General features: G+C 41.5%; 1 protein-coding gene across 3 annotated transcripts in view; it reads right to left on the bottom strand.

The window, feature by feature from the left end:
- Positions 1-485: 485 nt before the first annotated feature.
- The window catches only part of prkd3 (protein kinase D3), a 37,398-nt gene continuing 12,758 nt past the window's right edge, over positions 486-25,125 (bottom strand). The window contains exons 3-19 of one of the 3 annotated variants that reach the window (XM_028971955.1): positions 16,199-16,337; positions 12,476-12,607; positions 10,882-11,039; positions 10,457-10,649; positions 10,297-10,374; positions 10,013-10,211; positions 8,770-8,893; positions 8,621-8,698; positions 5,202-5,481; positions 4,533-4,585; positions 4,343-4,415; positions 4,155-4,261; positions 3,874-4,035; positions 3,182-3,280; positions 2,823-3,090; positions 1,716-1,801; positions 486-1,621 (exon numbers count right to left, since the gene is read on the bottom strand). In XM_028971955.1, the coding sequence (XP_028827788.1) occupies positions 1,448-1,621; positions 1,716-1,801; positions 2,823-3,090; positions 3,182-3,280; positions 3,874-4,035; positions 4,155-4,261; positions 4,343-4,415; positions 4,533-4,585; positions 5,202-5,481; positions 8,621-8,698; positions 8,770-8,893; positions 10,013-10,211; positions 10,297-10,374; positions 10,457-10,649; positions 10,882-11,039; positions 12,476-12,607; positions 16,199-16,337 (2,403 nt within the window). In that variant the 3' untranslated portion in view covers positions 486-1,447. The remainder of the gene's footprint in view (positions 1,622-1,715; positions 1,802-2,822; positions 3,091-3,181; positions 3,281-3,873; positions 4,036-4,154; positions 4,262-4,342; positions 4,416-4,532; positions 4,586-5,201; positions 5,482-8,620; positions 8,699-8,769; positions 8,894-10,012; positions 10,212-10,296; positions 10,375-10,456; positions 10,650-10,881; positions 11,040-12,475; positions 12,608-16,198; positions 16,338-25,125) is intronic. The other 2 variants (XM_028971973.1, XM_028971964.1) reach the window with 2 other exon arrangements.

Here is a 25,125-nt window from a genome sequence, read left to right as displayed (position 1 = left end):
TTCCAGGCCCCAGTGAAAGCAACACTATTATTTAGCTGGTGCTGCTATAAATTTCACTAACTGTGCTCCATACAATCCCCACACATTCACCAGCACATGGTTTGTAGAGGTTGATATGTCCCATAAGAGAAATTTGGAATCTGTCTGGAATGGATTAAAGAATAACAAACTTGTGTGACTACACAAGAATGGGACTACATTAAACTATTCAGAATCAGACAGGCACACGGAGAAAGGTGATAAGCCTTCTTAGGGACGAAAAAAGGCCCATCAGGGCTGCATGACATTTGGAAAATCTGGCATCAGAAACCATAGGTTTGTAAGCATCTCTATATATCTCTATAATACTTAGTAGTTCTGGGGATGTAGTTCTTCTGCAGATCAGTCAAAGTGAAAATCTTTGGGATTTTCTCTCATGGTTTCTGTATTTCTGTGTCTGTCAGTCTGCTCTTCCTAGAAGGAAACATTACTATGCAAATCAACCTTTTTTCAAAGAAGGTTTATTAAGACATCTATTGAATCAACATCTAATTGTCCTGAAAATGGGCACTGAATACAGAGCCTCACAAAGCTATACTTTATAGTGACCTTACTCAGTACGAATTAAGTGACTGACCTCAGGTCAGGAGTCCCATTCTGAGATGATGTGAAATGACTGAGTTGGCCTAGATTTGAAGGTCAGAACTTCACATTTTGAGTGCTGTAGTACAAATACTACATCTTTAATTAAAACAAGGTTCACATTTTCTTGGTATCAGACAAAATATACAAAACTGCAGAACTCTGACTCTGATGTAAAGTTACTCCACACAACACATAACAGTCATAAGCTCTTTTATCACAACATTTATTGCTTCAGCAATGCTAAGGTTTTGAAGTGCCTTTGGTCCTTCATAAAAGAAAGCATTTAAGATATCAGCAACCTGGTGTTCCAGTTATAACTCCAAAACTGTCTTTTAAAACTGTCTTTCGAATCAATCCTGCAACAGACATTTTCATGTTAAATTGAAATACACACAACCCACTTTAGCCTATTTCAAACACAATAGCAGGCATTGTTATTATTATTCTTATAATTAGTAGCAGTAATTGTAGTATTGTTTCATATCTGCACTTACCTGCTGTAAAGTAAAAAATTGGTTTAAACAAGCTAGTAAAGAAGCCTGTTAACTCATCCAAACATTTAAAACAGGGAACAAAGGAGTGTCTTTGTGTGAAATGCTACAGATATACCTCGCCAAAAGGGATTTTGTCTACACAAGACATGGTTAAACCTGGCGGTGCACACGGCTGTGTGCTGTAAACGGTGTGGTTCCATCACACGCTTCCCTCAGTGTTACATTCTGCTTTCATCCTCCCCGTCGGCCTCGTCCACCAGTGGGAGGTTCCTCGTAAGGTCCCAAGAAGAGCAGGCCACTGCTTTCACAAAGCTGAGTCCTCTGTGCTGTTAGGGGTCCTCATCCATGTCATCTAAATTGGGGGCCATGATGAAGTGTTTTGGATAGACTAAATTGTGCTCCTCAGCGTACTCCTCCCAGCGAGCATCATCGCTCTCATGGGTGATGTAGCGTTCTCCTCTCCGCGTCTCAAACTCCCTCAGATCCAGCCAGGTCTGGTAGTCCTGAGGAGGGAAGAGCACAAAATAAAAAGAGAAAAAATAAAACACACACACAAAAAATACAAATTGTCAAAATCTTGGAAGAAAAGATGCCAACCTGCAGCCATGGGTGACTGAGGGATTTGTCCACACTGTAGCGCTTCCTCATCTTCACTTGAAGGAGATTGTTGATCAGATCTGTAGCTGTTGTTTAAGGAAATATTAAATGAGTTATAGGGAAGATACTGAAGAGAATTTGGCTGAGGTCCCTCAATTATGTTCCCACAATGATAGCACAACATGAAATAAGTGTAAATAAGTGGAATTGTTCCAAAAAGGAAAATATACATCAGCAGAAATAGTAATCTTTAATGTTAAAAACTAAAAATGGGTTTTAGGTGTAGAAGTCTTGTTAAATAAAGGGAACTACATATTACATGTGTAAGAATGTGTGAACACGGGACTAATGGTTTGGTTTGCAATGAAGGGCAGATCTGAGAGAGACTGTTGTTTTGCTGAAGGTCACAACGAATATTTTTTCATCAAGTATGTGGGTGGGCAGCACCGTCTGAGTCTAACCAACCTTCAGGGTCTGACTATGAGGGAAATCATAAGTATAGTGCAAAAGCCATCTGGGAACAGTGATCAACTGACTTATGAAAAATGAATGAAAGCAGCATTAAACGTGTTACTGTGCTGCCAGAACAGGTTCAGGGCTCAAAAAGTCATCACAGACATCACTCAAAAATCTCCCACAGGGCTGAGATCTGGTAACTAAAGGTAATCTCATATGAACTCATCGACCATTCAGTACTCAGTAAACAGCGAATACTTAAAATATACCTAATAAAAACACACATTTTTGGAGAAAGAAAAAGGGGTTTTATGTTTTTATATATTAGGTGACATGAAATGGTGACATATTTCACAAATCTAAAATCCAAAGTGCCATGAAGTGACCTCATAAAATAAATGGTGAGGGACGGAGTCCGTCTGGAAGGAGAAGGAGTGACATCTTTTTTTGTAACATAACACGCTTTACAGATGTTTCAAAATAGCTTTGAAATATGTAATAAATTTGCATCTAAAAATGCAGTGACACTAGTGTCCTGTGAATGAGGCCAGCTTTATTAGAAGGAGCGTTTAACTCATTTCCTGCTAGTCAAAATGTCTTCTTGGCTTTGAATGTGTGCTGGGTTGTGCAGTGGTCCATTCTGACTCCTACCTTCGGCAGAGATTTCCTTCCAGGGTGCTGGAGGGTACATGAAGGCCGCATTCTGAATCTGGTCATTGATGTCCTCGTCCTCATTGAAGGGGAACGTGCCGCTCAGGCTCACGTACACGATGACTCCCACCGACCACATGTCTAGGGAGCGGTTGTAACCTTTACTTCTCAGGACCTCGGGGGCAAGGTATGCTGGTGTGCCCACCACAGACCGCCGAAAAGACTTCTCACCAATGATCCGGGCAAAACCAAAATCACAGAGCTTCACCTACGGGAATTCATAAACAGGTTTCCTTAACAAGCTGAACCTAGCTTTTCATAGAGCTCTGCTTTTTCAAATCTACGAACGACATGGCTACCTGAGGAAAAGGCTCTGCCGAGGCCAGGAGGACGTTCTCTGGCTTCAAATCACAATGAACTATGTTCTTAAAATGAAGATGCCTCAGGGCCACCAAGATCTGCGATGAAAAAGGTATTTAAACATGCTATTTTCAACAGCCAAGTGCCTGCACACTGACAATTACATACAGATAATACATGCAAAAATGCACAGATTACAATCATCCTCTCGTTGACAGAATAGCCTATTGTTAACTCGTCGATATGGATCTATGATCATATATCTTCAGTAAGCCACATGCGAGCACTTTCTGGAGCCACTAATTGTACACTGTAGATCGATGCATAATGGATGAACTTCTGTTTCCCCCCTTAGGTCCTCTTTAATGGGTCAAAATTAGAGGATGATGGGTGGGGTCTAATCAGCCCACAAAGCCTGCCATTCAGTCAGGGGTCCTAATTCAGTGGGAGGGGCCAAACCATGATAGGATCCAGACTACCGTCTTGTAAACGGAATCCCCTCTCCACAGACCACAAGATAAATGTGCACGTCTGTGACCAGTGACCAGCACGGCATAAATAAAGCGTAAATAAAATATCTGGCCAACAATGATGTGTTTGAAAATGAGATGAACTGGGTGACCCAGCTGGGTTCATGTAGCAGAATAAAAGCAATAACTAGTCTAGAAATGTGAGGAATAGAGAGACACACCTGTGTGACCAAGAACTTGGTGATGCGTTCTGGGAGTTTGCTTTTTTCACTAGACAAAATCATCTCCAGCATGTCACCGTGAAGCTTCTCCATGACAACAAAGACTCTCTCTGGGGTCTCAAACATGCACTCCATGTTGACAATGCCAGGATGATGCAGGTTCTAAAGGGAAGGGGCAACCAGCCATTATCCAAATTTTGCTTTTTGTTACAGCAGTATCATGAGGTTCATTTCATGTTTACCACCCAGATGGGCTGTACCTCCTCCGTACACTTAATTACCTGCAAAATGGCCACCTCGTTTCTCAGCTGGCTTTCTTGCTTGGTGGGAAACCTCATTTTGTCAATGATTTTGATGGCCACATCTCTGCCTGATTTTCTATGTTTCCCTTAAAAAAAAGAGAGATGTAATTTCTTCTTTTAGCTGCGTATAATAACAATTACAATATTAGTGAGTAAATCCGACTTACCCCCATATACAATACCAAACTGCCCAGATCCCAGCACTTCATCAGCAAAGATTTGGTACACTGAACTGATGTCCTGATCATATGGAATGTTTAATACATAAATGTATTTAATATGAAACAGTGGTGTACTGGTACTTTATTTATTAGATGGACAAAAATGCTGTCCATAAAAAAATGGCTGAAGACTCACCACATTCTCCTGGATTTGACTGTTTGACACAGATATGCTGATGGAGAGCTCTTCTGGAGAGAAACACAACATAGAATAGCTTTTAATTATTATAACTGTAATACTTAATTAATTTGTTAACATGTCCCACTATTGGGGTATGGACTCAGACATGTTACAGATATCAGATTTTTTTTTTATAAGATGGTGTGTGGTAGTTTGGATTAAATTTTTTTATCAAGCATATAGCCAGTTTTATAGCCATGTGTTACTAAGTGGAGGAAACGTCTTATTAGATGATGATTAATGATGATGACACATCATGATTAACACATCTTATTCTGAAAAAGTGATCATTTACCCCCCCTATAATAATATAATATCTGTATTATACAAAATATATCAAACAACATTCCCTAAATAATGCAAATCCCTCAGCATCTTATTACTTAACGGCAGTATATTTAAAACACAAAACAAGTCCAAGTACACAGACCAAGCAAACAACAGATCAATACTGAAACTCAAGGCATGATGATTACACAATGAGTTGGGTCTTTACCTATTCTCAGCAGAACATGATGCCTGGACTAGTTTATTTGCTGTTAAGACCTCTGTTCAGATAAAATTCAGTCCGCAATGATTATTTATAAAGCAACAAAAATTCACTATGAAACAACAAGTACGTACTGTGGTCCTTGCCCTGCCCAGCGGTGCTCCCAAGACTCGGCTGAGGTGTGACCGGCATCAGGGCCTGCCGGATGGCTTTCTCCCAACCTTGGGCCACCTCTAGGCCCACGCCAGACGCTGCAAGCGCTGTGTTGTGGAGATGGTGCCCCACTGTGTTCTCCCCTACGTAGTAGACCATGGTGGCGGTGATGATCTCAAAGCAGTGTGGATTCCCTCCCTGGGCCAGGCTGCTGAAGTCCTTGCCTGCTTCCACTTGCAGTATCTCTGAGAGCGGGATCTCCTGCGGGCCGGCAGTGGAGGTCCAGGCAGAGAGAGTTTAGTCAGTCGGGTGGTAAAATCACCTCAGCACCAGAGCAGCGACAGCAGCTGAGTTGTAGTGAAACTGTCTCTGAGTAAGATGACAAAAGTGCTGAGCAGTAAACGGTGCTTCCCAATCATTAAAATTAACTCCCGATCCCATCCACAGTCAGGGTGAAGTATCTCAGAACCTACCAATGATGAGCACCTCTCAAAGTCCTCATAAATTCATTTAAACTCGCAGCTTTCTCTCGTAGAGAGCAGGGATACGCTGTCCTACGCTCCTCCTTACAAACAACAGAGTAAAGCCATCGGAGGAGCCTTTTAAAAGTCCGCCTTCTGCCCCAACCTCAAAAAGTCACAAACCGACAGAGGGAGAAAATGAGAGTTGGCTTTGACCAATGGGAGCCTGTGTACAGCCTGTGGTCTGAGCTGAGTATCAGATGAAGTGCTTGTGGTTAGCCGATGGCACCACGTGACTTAACTCACTGAAGAGCACCATGATTACAAGGCAGCACACCAAAGCCCTAATGCCTGCAAGTCAGTGTGTGTGTGTGTGTGTGTGTGTGTGTGTGTGTGTCACAGCGTGCATGCATGCGCGTGCAGCCTAGCATTTGCCACAGAGACAGTGTGACTGCAGCACTGGGGGTGACCACTTGACAATGAGCGGGTGGGCGGGACAGGAGTCGTTAGCTGGAGACAGACCAGGAGCCCCCCAGCCCCATCAGAGAGAACGCAAAACCACAAGTAGAGGGGTTTCTTTTTCAAACGAGTAAAAATATATATATATATATATATATACACACACACACACACACACACACACACACACACACACACACACACACACACACACACATATATATATATGACTTCCACGTGTATGAGATTGAAGCCATGCGTCGCCATGCCCCTGTCACACGACCGCCAATATAAGTATGTCGGTCAGGGCTATAGCAAAACGAAAGGGAAGAATCTCAGAGACAGCGCGATGCTGCGGAGGTATAGAAAAGCTGGAGATCATAACACACTCCGCTGAAAGCTATCTGGCATGAGGGAAACAGTTCCTCATGAGGTAATGGTAGAAATCTGACACTAGTAATAAAAGATTCAGTGCAGCTACAATTCATAGACTGATAATAAAAAGCCACGGAAATGAAAATATTATATATATATAGTGAGTGTTAATGTGCAGCCTGGTCATGCTACAATATACACTTTCATTGGGAATGCTAGAATTTCACAACGAACGACAAAAAAAAAAAAAAAAGAAAAATCCCAATTTCAAGAAACCCATGATGTCCTAAACCAGGTCCTATTTTGACATTGCTGTAATTACTTGCCCTCACTGCTGATGGTCTAACAAGGAAACCGGCACACAAAAAAAACATATCCGTATAAAGACAAACACTGTATGTATGACCTTTTGTCCCACTATTGTGGAGAAATCTGAAAAATTTTTGGCTTCCCAAAATTTGGTCTAATAAAGCTTTAGCAAGAAAAATAATGGGTCATCAAAGGACTCAAAAGAAAGGATTAAAAGCAAAGCCCGTACACACAAAAAGTAATAAGCTCAAAAACAGTCTATAGTATGTAATTGTGACAAAAATAATATATAAAATAGTTTTAGTTCTGCTCTATAACATGCACTATAGAGGCCTTCAGATGCATAATGTAGTGCAGTTTCCCAAGCAAAATTAGTAGCTACGTCCAAATAAAAATCCATATAAAATATCCCTCAAACACACCCTGAAATGGCACCCAAGAAGCATGTAAAATGAGGGGTTTCCTTGCCTTCTTTTATGGTTTGGAAAATGAAGGGTGTGTCATAGCACAGCCATAAGAACGGATATCCCTAACATACCAGCATTGGGGGGTGGGGGTAGGGGCTACATTTGAAAAAAAAATTGATTTCATAAGATAAGGTTTGTTTTATGTCACATTTTCTGTCAGCAGCTATGTTTCTGTGGTTAATTTCCATAATTGTGCATCATATTCATCATATTTTGGTACTGAATTGTACAGGTTTAGGTATTAGAGTGTTGACATTTCCATAACCCGCATTAAAACACCAATTTCTATTTTTGCAAGAATAGTGTCCTGTTCTGGTGACTTGTGGTTCATCCAATGTTGTCCTTAGTTACTGCTTATTCATCATATCTTGGTAGGTGGCCTAGCGGGTAAGGAAACAGACCCGTAATCAGGAGGTTGCCGGTTTGAGTCCCGAACCGCTAAGGTGCCCCTGAGGTGCCACTAAGCAAAGCACCGTCCCCACACACTGCTCCCCGGGCGCCTGTCATGACTGCCCACTGCTCACCAAGGGTTGAACGTTATGTCACCGTGTGCTGTGCTGCAGTGTTTCACAATGCCAATCACTTCACTTTCACTTATCATCAGTTATCATCTGGCCGACAACCCCTGGCAATATACATAGTGAGAAATAATGTTCTTTTTTTATTTGGTAAAGCGCTATGTGTAACATCCTTAAAAACACTACGAACACACGCTGTACTTTTACGATTATTCTGTACTTAAGATGAAGCAATTAAAGAATGTGAGGGGGGCTTTGACACTTCTGCTTCTTTACATTACATGTACACATGCAACAGCCCACACTGTAATTTCCAAATATCTCCACCAGCTCATGACCCATTTATGGTGGCCCGTCCTGTAACACCATGAATTTGCATGGTTACTTAGTCAGACCACACACACACGGGGGCAGCATGTAAATGTCCTTTTCGTCTCAGTGAGGGGATTTCAGCACCAGTGTCACTAACCACACACAGAACAGCCCCATTCTCTGAAATCATATGAGACTTGAGATGTCTTGCAATGATAACCTTAAATGCCTGGCATGACCTTAAAGCTTAAATTGCAAAACATTTTGAGCTTTTGGAAAGGGTGCAGTTATAGTATATTTCAAATGGAAATCTGAACCTCACTGTGGTTTTTGGGTGTATGTCTTTAAACAGTTGCAATTCATGCATGTTAACACTGATATTTAAAAGTGTAACAATAGTTAAATGCAGTATTTAGGGTGAATTGGGGATGGAGAAGTTGATCATTTGCTATTGCCACCACTGGACCAAACGTCTGGCACAGCCCACGCCGTCTCGTACCTTGTAGAATTTGGCTCCTGACTCATTCTGAAACAAGGCCAGGCTCTTGCTGTCCAGCCTCCAGTAGTGCCTTTTCCTCTGAAAAAGAAGAGGTACTGGTTTGTATGCTGGTTTGCACTGGAGTCCCCAGATGCTGGGTGTGCTCTCACCAGGTTGTCTCTGCTGGTGTAGTGAACCATCCACCCTTCTTTCACCATGGTGGAGCTCCTCCTCTTTGTGTGCTTGATGGACTGCACCACTCGCATCAGAGGGATGTTGGTGCTGGTGGACGGGCTGAGAGACAAACAGATTATAATCAAATGTGCTGATGTGCTGATGTCTTCTGCTTTTCTGAAAAGTTGACAGTTTCAAAAGGTGGTCAGAACTAAAGGAGTTGTTAGTCTGTGGAGTCCTGTTAGTCTCTATAGTATGTATTGTCCAATTTTAGTTTATTTCGATGTCGGTTTGTTGCTATCAAAACTGGTTTAAAAGAAAATTATCAGTTTTGTCATGTATTTGAGAGTCGTCCTCAATAGAGCCTTCAAACACCTTCTTTGAATATAATAACCACCACAACCACTTATACAGGTAATATTACTCCCAAATGGTTGGATTTTCAGACTATCATGATAACAAGACAGTCATAACAAATAAGCGTTACTAAAAGCGTTATAAGCAAATGTTATTACATGAATACTTATCAGAACGTTTTTTTGGGGAATTTTTTTATTTGGTGTTGAAGCAATCAGTTATCTGGCAACACAACATTCACTAGGTACATGCTACATGTTGACAGCCCCAGGCTCAAATTGTACAGAAGGAGGAACTAGCGTGAGTGACAGCTGTCAATAATCGGCATGGCCTTCTACCATTTTAAACTCATAAAACTCATAAGATCATAATTTCACCTTAACAAAAAGTTTGGTTAGATTGTCTTTTCAAGATACAGATAACGAGCAAGCCATTCTTTCTTGTTTTCATAAAAAATATTTAATTTATACAATTCCTGAGGACACCTTTGACCTTACATCAGATTTACAGCATTTGGCAGACACTCTTATCCAGAGTGATTTACATAAGTGATTTACAATGTCCATTATTGAAATCCCTCATTTGGTTCTGTAAAAGCCATTATCTTAATAACTCAGAATCCAGCATTTATTTGTTTATTAAATTATAACAAATAATCTAATCTAATCTTCCAAAAAAGGAAGATCTTAGTTGACTCAGCTGTTTGAACATCTAGTTCATTCCACCACCTAGGAGCCAAGAAAGAGAAGCATCTAAATGAATGCTTTCCTAGTACATTGAGAGACGATGGTACCAGGATCACAGTACCGGAGCAAACAAGCTTCATATAAAATGTCTTGTTCTTCAAAATGACACCCATTTGACAGGTGATACACAGCATACCTGATTGTCTTCACTTGATCGTCATCTTTCTCACGGTCCAGGTCTGGTGAATCGATGAAGAAGATCTTGTCCTCTGGAGTAGTGGGCTCCTCTTCATCCAGCCCCCGGCTGCTGTCACTATTCACATCACTGCTGTCAACCTCCATAGTGACGTCTGATTCTGGACCTGGGCTGGCCGGCTCTGAGAGGTATGAAGGACCTAATCGGGTTACTAATAAAGAAACCTGAACCCAACCAAAGACAAGCACAGATGGTGAAAAACGAAATACGATCATCTTCAGTACCTCCATTGAAGACAACCTCACCCAGGCAGTCTTTTGGTACCTTTGATGCACATCGCTTGTGGCAATTAAATTTACAATCTGAAAAGGACAATTCATTAAACCCACTGACCACAAACAAACTCAAACAAATATGGAACACTTTCAAAATCTTAATCTTTACCTTTGCACTGCATGCCCTGTCGAAAGAGACCCTTGAGCAGTCGTTTGCAGTACTGACAGATAGTGGGCCGGGTGTAGTTGTGGATGACAAAGGTGTGCGGTACTTTGACCCGACCCAGCACCATCTTCTCCATCCAGATGGGTCGACCGCTCCACGACGGTATGCGCTTCCCTGCCTCCTGGTGCGAACGCTGCTGCAGGTTGACCGCACCCAGAACGTACGTACAAATCATTTCATCACGACTCACTGGCAAGGCTGCAACTACCACTGGTCCCGTGGGTTTTTAGTCAACTTTCACTAAACAGTGGCTCAATTAAAACACTGCAAGTTAAACTGCAAACACACAAGCGTTTTTTTTTTTAATAATCACCTATGGTTTGTGAATGGTTTGTGTCAGAAGAGTAAATCTGTGAAGGACACCCTACCTCTTCCAAGGGCACCGTAGCATGCTCAACTGATGGCACTCTGGGGATGGACAGAGAAGGTCCAGGCAGGGACACATTGGACAACCGCCTCTTCCTCACTCCACTACAGTTATTTGGTATTTTAAAAGCACACCGCTTGTGATAGTTCAGTCCACAACCTGTGGACACACATGTAACATCATTTGTTTGAATGAAAATGCATGTAATTACCCCGATCCCCACCAGGGGTCTCCAAAAGAAACAAAAAGGCACTGATTTGAGCCCTGACACTCACAAACGAGAGAAAAAAAGTCATTTAACTTGTTTCCTTTGTGATGATAGAAATATCAGCACTGCACTGCAAATGCACCTCTTAGTGTGTTTAAAGAAGGGAAGCGAGTTCCAGGCAAAAATCTGCAGGTCATTTCCCCAAAAGAGACTCTGAGATCCTTAAGCCTTCCTCTGCCTCTGAACCAGGCCTATCTGTCAGTGCCGCCTTTGAAGATCCAGTCCAACGCTTGGCATCAGTACACTGAGCCTCATTCAAAAAGTCTGAGATTTTGCAGCTTCAAAGCTGCCCTTTCCCAACAGAAGGAAGTGAACAAAAGAAGGACATGGAGACATCCTGCTGCTCAACGTCTGCCGCAGTCCGCCCCGCGGCCAGGGCTCCACGAACAGCCTGTTCAGTTTGTTTTTCGGTGCAGGATCTGCTAAACATTCGCCACCTAGGTTTCGTCTTTTCAGACTCTTCTGACCTTGATGTCAGAATGAGTCAAACATGTGCCCCGCTGAGTCAAGCCCCGGCTCAGCTGAGTTGTGTGTGTGGGTGTATTTGCCCCGGCTCAGCTGAGTTGTGTGTGTGGGTGTATTTGCCCCAACCCAGCTGAGTTGTGTGTGTGGGTGTATTTGCCCCAACCCAGCTGAGTTGTGTGTGTGGGTGTATTTGCCCCAACCCAGCTGAGTTGTGTGTGTGGGTGTATTTGCCCCAACCCAGCTGAGTTGTGTGTGTGGGTGTATTTGCCCCAACCCAGCTGAGTTGTGTGTGTGGGTGTATTTGCCCCAACTCAGCTGAGTTGTGTGTGTGGGTGTATTTGCCCCAACTCAGCTGAGTTGTGTGTGTGGGTGTATTTGCCCCGGCTCAGCTGAGTTGTGTGTGTGGGTGTATTTGCCCCAACCCAGCTGAGTTGTGTGTGTGGGTGTATTTGCCCCGGCTCAGCTGAGTTGTGTGTGTGGGTGTATTTGCCCCAACCCAGCTGAGTTGTGTGTGTGGGTGTATTTGCCCCAACCCAGCTGGGTTGTGTGTGTGGGTGTATTTGCCCCAACTCAGCTGAGTTGTGTGTGTGGGTGTATTTGCCCCAACTCAGCTGAGTTGTGTGTGTGGGTGTATTTGCCCCAACTCAGCTGAGTTGTGTGTGTGGGTGTATTTGCCCCGGCTCAGCTGAGTTGTGTGTGGGTGTATTTGCCCCAACTCAGCCGAGTTGTGTGGGTGAATTTGCCACAACTCAGCTGAGTTGTGTCGGTGCATTTGTGCTTATTTGACCAAATGCTTATTAGCATTTTTTTTTTTTTTACTCCCATCAATGCTTGTGTGTGCCTGTGTACAGAACTGGCGTACCTTCACACTTGAGACCCTGGCGGACGAGACCCCAAAGCATCTCTCCGCAGTAGTCACAGAAGGTTGGGGCCTTGTATGAGTGCACGTAGAGGGCATGCGGCCGGATCTGGAAATCCTCCACTGTAGCTAAGGCTGCAAACCAGACGCAACATAAAAACACAACTCAACAAAAAGGAGAAATCAACAGAAGAAAAGCGACAAAAAGAAACAAGACAAAGGAAAGACGAGGTTCACTTTAAATAAGTATTTCGTAATACACAATCTCATAATTGTAAGTATCATTCATTTATATGTTAAATGACCAAACAAATGCAATATTGCAAAACATAATAGTTATTATTTTAGTACCCAGTTACTGCCAACAAATGAGACAAAGTTCTTTTTACTCAGTGATGTAGTGACTTGATACTTTCACAAGGTGGTGTAATTACAATGGATTTATATCATCCACCCACCCACACACACACACACACACACACTTGCTGCATATGACTTGTTTCTTTGAGTGTCCCGCCCGTTGCCCCGTTCATGAGGGAGAGAGCTGAGGGCAAGGGCCCAGAAAACACAAGCTTCTCCTTATTCCAAACGCAGAGAAAGACACGATTACTCTTGTGACTCAAGATACAGTACAGATAAGCAGTCCAGAGTAGAAAGGATCGTTTGTCGATTCTGAACATTAAAACGAACAGTACCGAACAATACTGCAGGTAAATAATAAATGAACTAAAAATTAAAAAAGAAAATTACATATGCCAGATGATACAGTATGGTCTGATGTCATGATGACGCCCAGCAACAATGTAGCATTTATCCATTTAATTACTGGATGAATTATGAATGCATCTGGTCATACATACAACTTTACTGTAGACCAGGCAAACATGAGATGACCAGTGACATTCAATACATCTTCACCCATCCATCCATCCATCCAGTTTCTAATCACACTTTTACAGGTCAGGCTCCAGAAAGTGGCTCCTGTTTCTGCTATTTTTTTTTTAAAAGAGGTAAAAACCTGTCAATTCAGCACCATTAAAAAAAATTAGGGGGGAAGTCTGGACTGGTAGAGGACATTGGGATGTTTGATGGAAGCACTAATCTGGAGCTAAACGTGTGGGATTTGTGCTAGTGCTCAGGATTTACAAAGGTACATGGCGGTTATCTGTATCTTAAGAGAAGTGAAACTGTTCAACTGCCCTTTTTGTCGATGTGATGTTATTTCTATCACCCAGAACAATTAAGTTAATGATATTATTAATGTTTTAAAATTGATGGAGCCATACTTCCTTATTCTGGATTAATTAAGACCATGCCCATCAATACATAACACAACTATATTTCCACGTGACATCTGGCTTTTGATGTCTGGACCAACACATATCCAACGTATGAGGAAATGAGGACCATTTGACAGGTGGTTTTCACGTGAAACTTCAGTCTCCTTGAACACCGATAAAAGCCCTTCAGATTCTTCACCGTAGAAGACGAATCTAGACAGGACTGCACTCAATATCACTGTGTTCAGCGGTTACTAACTGTACGTGTAAGGCACAGATCTCAGCTGAGAAAAGAGCCTGTGAGAACATCAAAGGGATGAAGTGGAACACTCCAACTGCCAGTGAGTCACATGGCAGCGAGCTGCACACAACAATCTGGCACAAATGCACAAAAGAGGCATTCAGCAAAGTGTTCAAAACACATCTACTCATGGTTATGGCTGAAATTTCATTGCATAAAACAAGCGAAGACACTTATTTCAGCCCACTTTAAGTGTTATCTAAAAAGAATCAACATTCTTCAGTGTTGTGATCCATACCCTGCACGAGGCATAAGTGATCTAAGCATCCACAAGTACCTCACTCCAGCAAGGGGCCCCCAAAAGCACTGGAAATGTCACACGATGAATGTATGTCTTGAGTGAGTCTGATATAGAAGCAGTAAACAAATGACAATGTACGACTTGTTTAATCTAATCTTTTACATTGCTTTTTAACTTGTGGAGAATCCACTATTTAAACAGAAAAAAAGTTCACCACCACGATCCTCAACAAGTCGGACGGGTTGAGTTAAACTGAGTTAAACTGCATCATCATAATTAGATGCTGCTCTGTGGTAGATGCTTTATATCATTTCATTTAATGATTTTTTTTTTTTTAAACGTTACATCGACTTTCGTGTGATTCACCCAAATTAAGCTGACTTCCACTCATCGAGATTCCCGAGCCCACCCCAGATGAAGGGCTCCCAGTGAACCATGCACGACTCAAGCCTTTCAAGAGCCACTCTTCACAATGCTTCCTCCCTGATGCTCACTACATCTAATGACTGCAATGAAAACAAGCCCTGTACTTTGACATGATGCCAACAAAGATCACATTTACCTTGATCATTCCCTCAAAAATTCAAATACGGCAAATATTTAGTATTGTACATTTCTTTAATGTTGGGCTTTTGGTAGTCACTCAGCAATTAGCACTGGGTAATCATGCCTTTCATCCATTAACAACATCCATAAGTCATCCCAGTATAGCTGGTCTAAGTGACCGCTGAGCCGCTGAGGTCAAATGTGACTGTGCATTTCTTGGTGCTGGTCCCAATCCCAGGTAAATGTGGAGGGTTGCGTCAGTCAGGGCATCCAAATCAGTTGTGTGAACAACCAGACCAATTGATCCACTGTGGTGACCCCTAATGGGGGCAGCCGAATGCCGACCACAACTACAAGTCTGAGTGTGCCTGCCATCAAGGGTTATAATAATAAAGACCCTTTATTTAAAAAAAAAGTAGAATTATTTTATTATAAATAAAATCTTGGCAAATTGGGGCTGGGCAATATCCTCTAAGAAAGATGATATTCACGAAACATTCCACTCCATTTATCTTTGATTCAGTTTCCAGAAAGATCTCCAAAAGTAATGTTGACAGCAGAGAATGGGATGTACAGGACTTCACTCTGACCTTGATATTTGACCAGCCAAATTTGTTTTACTAAGCATCATGGAGCACAACAGTGAGTACATATTCAGATGTTATAAGACAGTAAGACCACTGTTTAAACTATGTTGTGATATTTAAATCAATGGCTATCAGATTTTTTTATAAAGACGACAATACAAAATTTCATGGAAATATGACGCAGCACTACGGTAAAATAACCAGACACAAAAACCACAAAAACAAGAGTAAATCAGCCACAAGGGGGATTAAGGAGCAACATGTGCATTGACCCAGAATGGCAGCCACTGACCCACTGTGCCCTCCGCAGAGTGGGGAGGATGTGAGATGCAGGTGTGGTGAAATACTCCCTCCCCCGCGGAGACGGAGTGGAGAGGAAGCTTGCGCCTGATGCAGCTGCAGACTGAACACTGAACAGGATGCAAAAGCCATTCAAGGCAGGAACAAAAGCGGGGTGCAAAACACCTGTAAATTTTAAAGCCTGCGATAAAAGCATTCCACAAAACAGGGGTATGTCACACTTTTATTAGAAAATAAAAAATATACTCATAACCTATATCTCTTTCAATGCCAATTTGATACAAGTAGTACAAGGTGAATATACACTGCAGGAATACCAGATATTTGTATATAAAAATGAATCAAATCCCATAATCCCAGCGAGTCTGACTACATTTGGAAAAAAAACACTACAGCTACTTGTTCATTTCTTGAGACGATGAACTGCTAAAACAGTTGAACAGTTTGTTCAGGGTTAAAAACAGAACTCACCAGAGAGAACAACCTCAATCAGATCCCCCTCATGGATCTCTTCGGCCGAAGTGAGCCGCTGGAGGATGTTCTCTGAATTCAAGTCATGACGAAAGAGCATGATCTTGTCATACAGGCCAAAGAATCCGCACTCTGGGAACTGGAGAGAGCAGAGGAGAAGGTTACTGCATGTGTTAAATTGACCCTTGAAAACAATAAAGATTCAAGTTGTACATATTTCCATATGTTTTGACGGCTGTGCTTGACCCCCACACCATTTTTAAAGCAATACCTGCTGGAAAGAACCAGTCCTGTGACATAATTTTTTATTTTTTTTTGCTTTTATATCGGTCCCCTAATACTGTATCTGAAGTCTCTTTTCTGAAATTCAACCACTTTCAGCCAGACAATGAGATTTTGCCAGGATGCACCGTTTCGGTGTCGGTAGCTTTAAATGCTAATGAGGATGAGAGAGGCGGGACGAGGAGGAGAGCGGTCTATAGAAGTGAGCTGGCATTCGCGGAAGTGACGTCATCAGCACCATTCTCCAACCACAATGTCTGGCGTAGACAGAGTCGTGTCAGCATTTTTCCATAAAAAATATAATGAACCCACTGGTTCTTCAGAGTCTCGCATGACAGAACTAAAAATCATTTTAACATCCAATCGCATGGGAGGGACGGACAAAGCATGAGAAACGTGATGTAACCTTTATCCTTATGATGACATAAGGGGACAAATTCCAGATCCAACCATCTGAGCTGCTGCTCTCTGAACGGTGAAGCAGAATGACCAAAGCACCCTTTACACCGATCGCCATTTCTAGCCACTGCAAGATGAGAGACAGGCAAGGAAATTAATGTTAAATAGTCTCACAATGTGAAATTTTCATTATAGTGGACCTTGATTTAGGTGATAAACAAAAAGACAGGATGTGCAACACACAGCTAATTTGGAATAAACCCTGACCCTGAGCGTCAGCCAAAAGAAAGGAGGGACTAAAAAATTATCATCTTAAATCAACCAGCCATGATAAATGACCCACCACTTCCTTGAAGTTATTTTTTCATTTTGCACTCAATTTCCTATTTAAATGCAATTTAACTGAGAACCATGACAGTTTTGACTTAATATGGAAGTACATGCACGGCATTGCCTCCTGTCCCTCAAAAAGTGATCAAGATCCCTTGATTTGCATTAAAACTGAGAATGACCTGTGTTGAGGCGCTGAGGGATTTTCCAACGTTATCTCCAAGTAGTCGGGGGGGGGAGGGGTCACTCTGAAGGTCCTTTCCAGTAGCACTAAGGTGACAGGGATTACTGGGCCATGTTCCATGTGTGCAGTGTGCGCTGCTAAGGTAATGAGCCAACAGGCAGCCTGAGAGCAAGAGATGAGAGTAAACATCCTGAGAGAGAATCTCAAATCTGCAGTTGGGCTTACCATGTGAAGGGTGACTCACTTCCCCTTCTTTCTGGAATGATAATAAAGCCTCTCTGCGGTCTATAGAGATACTAAGTTTCATCATGAAATGCTGAAAATCACGCTAATTGGGAACAAAATCACACGTACAATTACGTAGGATTAATGTTGCTTCCTTCATCTAGAAATTGATGTCTAAATAAGGTTAGATGGTTCTAAAGTACGTCTTTACGCAATGACAAACTGATTAGTCTAAAGCAGCAGAAATTCTTGGCTGTTCTTTGATCTTTGGTATTTATGGAAAAAAAAAAAAACATAAACATGTTCCATTGTTGCTTTTTTGCCGTTTTTTAAATCATTCATTTTCTGCAGAATATGTATTAAAAAACAATCTGTATCTAATTGGGGCAGTGGTGGCCTAGCGGTTAAGGAAGCGGCCCCGTTATCAGAAGGTTGCCGGTTCGAATCCCGATCCGCAAAGGTGCCACTGAGCACCGTCCCCACACACTGCTCCCCGGGCGCCTGTCATGGCTGCCCACTGCTCACTCAGGGTGATGGGTTAAATGCAGAGGACAAATTTCACTGTGTGCATCGTGTGCTGTGCTCTTGTGTATCACATGTGACAATCACTTCACTTTATCACTTTATCACTTAATTAGTAGTTCAAGTTTATTATCGCCATTTGAAATCAACAGTTGGTTTACATATTTACAGCACAAGAAACATGCATTAGAAATGCATTAGAAATGGTGCCTTCCCAGACAGTATCAGTCTCATGCCAGGTCTTGGCATGAGGGAGCACATTTTCTCCTAAATCCCACTGTAAACATTCGCTTGTAAGCTCCAATGCCATTCGGACTGGCCGCTTGGCCTAATACGTTGTTGGTCCACGTCAGCCTCACCAACCAACTGGAAATCAGGCCTCAAGCCTGCCATGAAAATCATACCACTTATTTTAGGGCGTGCTGCGCTACCTTTCTTCGCTATGCTGAGTGCAGAGGACACGCGCTCCCCTAAACCTCAGATCGCCTGCCAAATGTAAAGCTGTTTTTCTTGACTTATGAATGACATCAGTAGCGAGAGCTGAAGGTGGAAGAGAGAGGCCTGGGTGGACGAAGGGAGTGGGGATCAAAAGGCTGGCCTCCTTTCACACGGAAAAGCAACTCGGGTCGCCACCCTGTGTGTCTGGAAAGTCTATCAGCTATGGCTGTGTCCCCGATGGACCCTGGCACACAATGCGAACAAGAATAACGTCAGCCACAATGCCAGGGCCAATGACACTCACGGGCACTAAGGCTGGCATCATCTCCTCTGCACCTGCAGCCCCCACAACCCCCGTGGCAAAACCTTTCATTGTCCTGCTATAGCTGGGTGCTGACATCAGACAAGGCCACTCATCTGAGGACTGTGCCAGGACAAAGGCCCCACCACATCATGGCTGTAGATGAAGGAGGAAATATGAAGGCATTCTTGTGTGGCAAGAAAGGACAGGAAATATTTACCTACTGACAGTATGAAAGATCATATAAATACTAATATAAAGTCTAATACTAATATATAATAAGTCTAGGCTGTCTTCCTGTTAGGGTGGACCATGCATAGCAAAGACAGACAGATCACCACTGAGATCCTGCTTTTGAGGATCTCAGATTACTCTCCTTAGACTAAAGTTTGTTGGAGGAAAAAGCCCCATTAGGGTGCTTTGTTTTTCTAAATCAAGCTTGCATTTTCACGCTTCACCATCATGGAGCACCAAGAGCTCCAACAGCCTTCTATCTCGCTGAGCATTTCAGGACTAAATTGGTCCCTTTTCACACTGCAGGTCCTGCCATGAATCTGTAAAACAGACCCCTTACACAGACAAACCTGCTGAGTACAAATGCCCTCTTTTATCTTTAAATATCCCCAAAACATGAAAGGCCTGGTATTATCCATCTCCCGTGTATCACAGCTGGTCCATATCTGTAATCTGGATGATGACTATGCATCTCCTACTGGGTGAGAATACCACCTGAGCACAGCAGACCATCTGAGAATGCTCTGAAGGCAAGGGGGCAAACCAACAATAACCACACTGTGAGGATCTTTTGAGGCCCATGCTTTCATCTCACTAAGATTGGCCCAGGGTCTTTTGAGAACATCACTTTTTCAGGCAAATTGGAAACCAATTCCACTCTGAAATAACCAGAAATAGGTGTGTTCTGTTAAAAAAAAATATACAAGCAGACATCGCTTGTATAGTGCAGTCTGAATATTTCTGAATAGCTTAAGCTTAACGCTGATGCACAAGACAAGGGCATGTTTCTACAAAACTAAAAATATGAACATGTAAACATGCTGTCTCACTGGTAGGTCAGGTTTAGGGATGGTTTTCATCTAAATGAGGTCTATATATAAAGTGAGCCAATGTTAAATACACAGGACCAATATCTTAGCTTTCTAATTCATTGACCTTCCATTTTATACATTGTGGACCACAAGTCGGCAATAAAAAATTCACAGTTTCATATGTCAGCTAGGAATGACATCACACAGAGCTCAACTAGTGTTGAGACAGTTTTCAAGATCATAAAAAAAATGTACAGAACAATTTGTACTGTATTTACATGTAAAGACTATAGCCATTAGACATTCAACCTCTCTATCCAAATATCAGTGTTCCAGATGGAATTTCCAAAAACTATTAATTAACTATTGATTAATGTCTATTTATTTATAAATACTTATTCATTAGCTTTGGTCATAACATACCAAAATAGAGTAGAGAAAAATAAGTGCAAAATCAGTGCTGGGGAGTGCCCTGTAATTGTGTCACTTCCAATTTGAAGACTTGCACATATTCTGGTTATGACATCAAGCAGAGGAATGCAACATCCTTCCTGAGCGAGCTGTCATCATGTGGCTTTCCTCTCTTTCCATCCCATACCTTAATCACATGACTTAGCCCATGTGGAGCTCCAGTTTTCCTGCTTCCCAAATGGCAAACTAAACATTCCACTCGTTTCCCTATTCCTGTACAGAAACAGCTGCTAGCTGGTCTCAGCCAGCTCACTGCCAAAAAACACAACCAAGAGGCTGGAGGTGAGGGACCTTAATAGCTATAAGGTAGCATTATAGAATCTATGTAATTCTGATAAGAGGCGTGGAGGCAGGGAAATTATTAAGTTATGAAAAAGTAGAATTATGTATCACTGGGGACCGGAAGAATTCCATACTCTCTGGAATGTTGGGAGTAATGGCCAAAAGCAAAACAGTCTGCCACCAGGATCATGGTTGTATGTAATGAAGGCGAGAAGTGTTGACTTGAATTGCAACTTGTTTTTCATACTAGGTAAGCCTTCAAGATTAGACAGGGCGATTGATAAACCAAATGGTCTCCACTTTGAATGTCTGGACAGGAAGCTAATGGTTTAGTATATTTTTTCACTCTAGCGCACCATTTAGTTTTATATGGAAGAAAACATGTTCCATCTGATTTAGAAATTTTCTTAGTCTTTGAAAGGCCAGAGCGTAACTGGCTGGATGCTGAGTGGAGATGATCGCTGATCAATTGCTTATGCTAAGTTTGCTGGATGATTAAGCAGAATTTCTGACCCTGAATTTCCCAAGCTGAATAATATTCCATGAAAATTTTGTGCTTGAATCTTTTACTGTAAATTTAGTGGCAGTGAAAAATTATGAAATTATTTACAGCAAAATTGTAGAGGAAAAATATTGAGACATTTTGAAATTTGAAATTCAGAGGCAAAAAAAATTTACAAATCAGATGGAAGGGGTTTTCTTCCATAGGTTTAATATACCTGTAGTCAGTGTAACCACTGTGGCTCGAGAATGCCAACCTTCCAGTGATCTCTAGACAAGTAATGTTTAATATAAATAATAATAATTTATTACATGTTTTAAAAAAACAGTGCACGTGACCTGTATTGCATAACAGAGTACATAACATAAACCTTTTTAAAATGCAGATATACCTTGGAGCAGTTATCATAACATATTATTACTTGCAGGTTATTACTCACATTTTATCCTAGTTTTTCTGATAGAGTGATAGTGATATTTGAGCTGCCCACAGCAAGGCTCATCAAAGCAAAGTCTCTGCCTTTGGACGGATGCAACATCACAGATCTCAACTCCTCACAAATCAGTGCGTCAGTAGTGAAATGTCTGATGTTGAAAAGAAAACTGCAGGCATAAGATGGATTAAAGCATGTTTATTACGTGGGCAGGCCATGTGTATCTGGTAAGGCACTGGGGTTAGATGCCAGTGCATCAGTAATATGGATGTATTGCATGATAGGTGTCAATGAAGATTCTGCCAAAAGGGAAGGTGAAAGTAAACCAGAACATTTTCAACCGGGACATTCCAGTGACGGGATGATGATATCGGTGATGAGGAAGATCCTCCCAGAAGTCACTAGTTTATCCTTATTTACAGCATTTGTCAGACGCCCTTATACAAAGCGAATTACAATCAGGAGAGGAGGCGAGTCGGTCTCCTGAGGAGAGTCTGTCTGTGCCCCTGGTTGATTCTCGCTGGTTTGAATACAGATCATCTTGTTAGACGTTCTGACATTTTGTCTAATTAAAAAAAGGATCATTGGTAGGTTCTCACTGAAGGCATCAAAACTATGAATAAACACATGTGGAGTTATGTACTTAACAAAAACATGTTTTATATTCTAGTTCCTTGAAGGAGTTCCCAGAGGTGTTTAGCACTTGTTGGCCCCTTTGCCTTCACTCTGTGGTCCAGCTCACCCCAAACCATCTCGATTGGGTTCAGGTCTGGTGACTGTGGAGGCCAGGTCTCCACTTTTTGTTAAGTACATAACTCCACATGTGTTCATTCAGTTTTGATGCCTTCAGTGAGAATCTACCAATGTAAATGGTCATGAAAATATAGAAAACACATTGAATGAGAAGGCGTGTTCAAACTTTTGGCCTGAACATATGTTATATGACGTCACTGATCATTCACAATGCAAAAGGCATGCATAGGGCAATAATGTGCAGATTGTCTAGGAATAATCAGTCCATTCAAACAATAGCAATTAAACATTACCTCAGCAAAGAAGAGGCTCATAAACTGCAACAAATGACCTGTCCCCCATTCCACTTCTTATGGCATGCAGTCCTGGTTTCAACACCTCAGCTTGATAAACATTACATCTGATTAGGCCAAAAGTTTTTTTGTGTTTGAAGAACAACTTCCACATATTCAGTCATGCTCTCTGAAAACAGTTGATTTGCACAATTTCTGAAGCGTATCTCAAAACAAACAATCAGTTCATTTAGCTTCCGTCATACATGCCTGTGTATGTGTATTTATATTGTAATCATCATTACATTGAAAAGAAAGAAAAGGATGTGCTCCAACATACGGATTTAGCACCAAGGACGAGCAGATCATGCCACTACAATCACGACGCCTGTGTAATCTGAAATGAGAACAGCAATAAGTTTGCATCAGCACTTCACAATGAATTATACCAACACACCCCGAAATAGCAGACAGCCTGAGCACACAAATGAAAATCGTGATTTCATTGTATTTGCTGATGTTTTGTGCTTTGAGAGAAACCTTTTCAACCGACATTAAGTCCCTACAATCAAGGATTTTTGCTATCTGAGTGCTTTTCAGAACTGTTTGTGAATGAGAATGCCATATGTAATATGCCTAGGTATCAATCTCATGAAGATGAAAGGTATATTCATACATTTACCCAGCACCCATCAGACTTTCCGCTCTATGAGTGTAATGTACCTTTCATACTTTTTAAATCCACTGTTAAATTGTGTGACAAGGTAGAAAACCTACTAATAATTATTTTAAAAGGTTTTCAGGTATCCTGAGATGTCACCAAACATCTGAAAACATCTTTTAAACTTTTAAACAATGTTCAGCATATTGGATTATTTTATATGTAGAATAAGCCACTCATATAAAACAGCCTCAATATAAATCATACAGAGACTTTTAGTCTATTCCACTATTTTACGTGTTTTTTTTTTTGCCTCAAGACAGTTTTTGGCGATATAAGAAAGAGGTTTCTGTTATCTTCCACGAGGGCTTACTACTTGTTTAAATGGTGGGTATTGTATTACTCTAAGTTGCCTGAAACTTTTACACACACACACACACACACACACACACACACACACACACACACACAAATGCATGCTTGGGTGAAATGTATGTAAAATGTACATATGTGCTGCATTTACCCAGAACTTAAATATACAGCTTTCCATTAAACACCACCTTCAAACACATCAATGCCAGAAAAGAGTGTGCTGCCATAATGCAATCCTGTAATCTCAGCATGGCCCAGTAACAGCATAACATGTGGCTCATGCCCGGAGGCAAAACACTGACCCCTGTCTCTGCAGTGCATTACATAAAACTATTTGCTCTCCATTCGCAGGCCAGAGCCAAGTCAAACACATCTAAGAGCAAAGCAGCAAGCAGCCAACTGTGCAGCTTCCCTACGGTTCACATTTCATTGGTCCAGAACATCTCGCCAGAGGTTCTCTCTTATTAATAATTTTATTAGTTTATAGTAATTTTTCCATAACAATACAGCTGATGTTGGATATGAAATTCCACTTTAATACCCCAAGGTTATATATACCTTGCTTATGAATGTCATCAGCGAAATGTTAAAGCATATCATAAAAATGAAGCAATAATTTTGTGTTAAACAATATTATATATTGTATAGCCAATACACTGGTGCTTTTTATCTGAGACATATCTTAAGAGGATCTCTTAATGCTTGACAACATCTCAGTTTAGCTTGTAGCAGAGCACATTCATCATTATGTTTAGAATCATACTTTGTCGTAATGACGCGAATGGGAACAGGATCCCAGCTTAATTGATAATGGCTCCAGCTCCAGTGGAGTCTTACACGAAAAAAAATAAAGTAGCTTAGATGTTTTCAACTATTAAATAAATGACAGCTTTCCAATAAATGATAAGGCTTGGGTACAGCCCTTAAATAAAAAAAAAAAAAAGTTAAACATGATAATTCAAGGCTCTGTACTCAACTCAAAATGACGAATCTAAATAAAGTTACTAAGTGAACAATATGGGAAGTATAACTTGATAAAACACTGAACTAAAAAAAATTAAAGTAATTTAGTTTAGGTCAATTTGGTTTAGTTTTCCCAAAACACGTCAACTGATAACATTAGTTGTGCTGAGGAAGGGAACGCGGCAGGCGTTCCATGTGGCTTTCATTGTGTGAACCTGCTGCTATTAACATAATTGGAGGAAATCTCTCCATTTTTTTGAACAGTAACAGGCACTGTATTGTTGTGTCTCTCTGACATCTGGACATTTTGACCACCCTCTTGCTGAAAGAGTTTATGTCATTCAGTTTAAACGGTAAAGAGACACAAAATATAACCCAAGACTGAACTTTTGACTTGTCCATTCCGCACGGGACAATAATGGGTGCAAAAAGCCAAGCATCTGTGCATGGCGTCATGGATTAAATCCTTTAGGTATGGTGTTCAAACCCAT

The sequence above is a fragment of the Denticeps clupeoides genome, chromosome 1 (genome assembly GCF_900700375.1).
Source record: "Denticeps clupeoides chromosome 1, fDenClu1.1, whole genome shotgun sequence".
In the NCBI taxonomy this organism is placed as follows: domain Eukaryota; kingdom Metazoa; phylum Chordata; class Actinopteri; order Clupeiformes; family Denticipitidae; genus Denticeps; species Denticeps clupeoides.
Note: the sequence above shows the minus strand (reverse complement) of the source record. Positions and strands in the feature narration are given on the sequence as shown.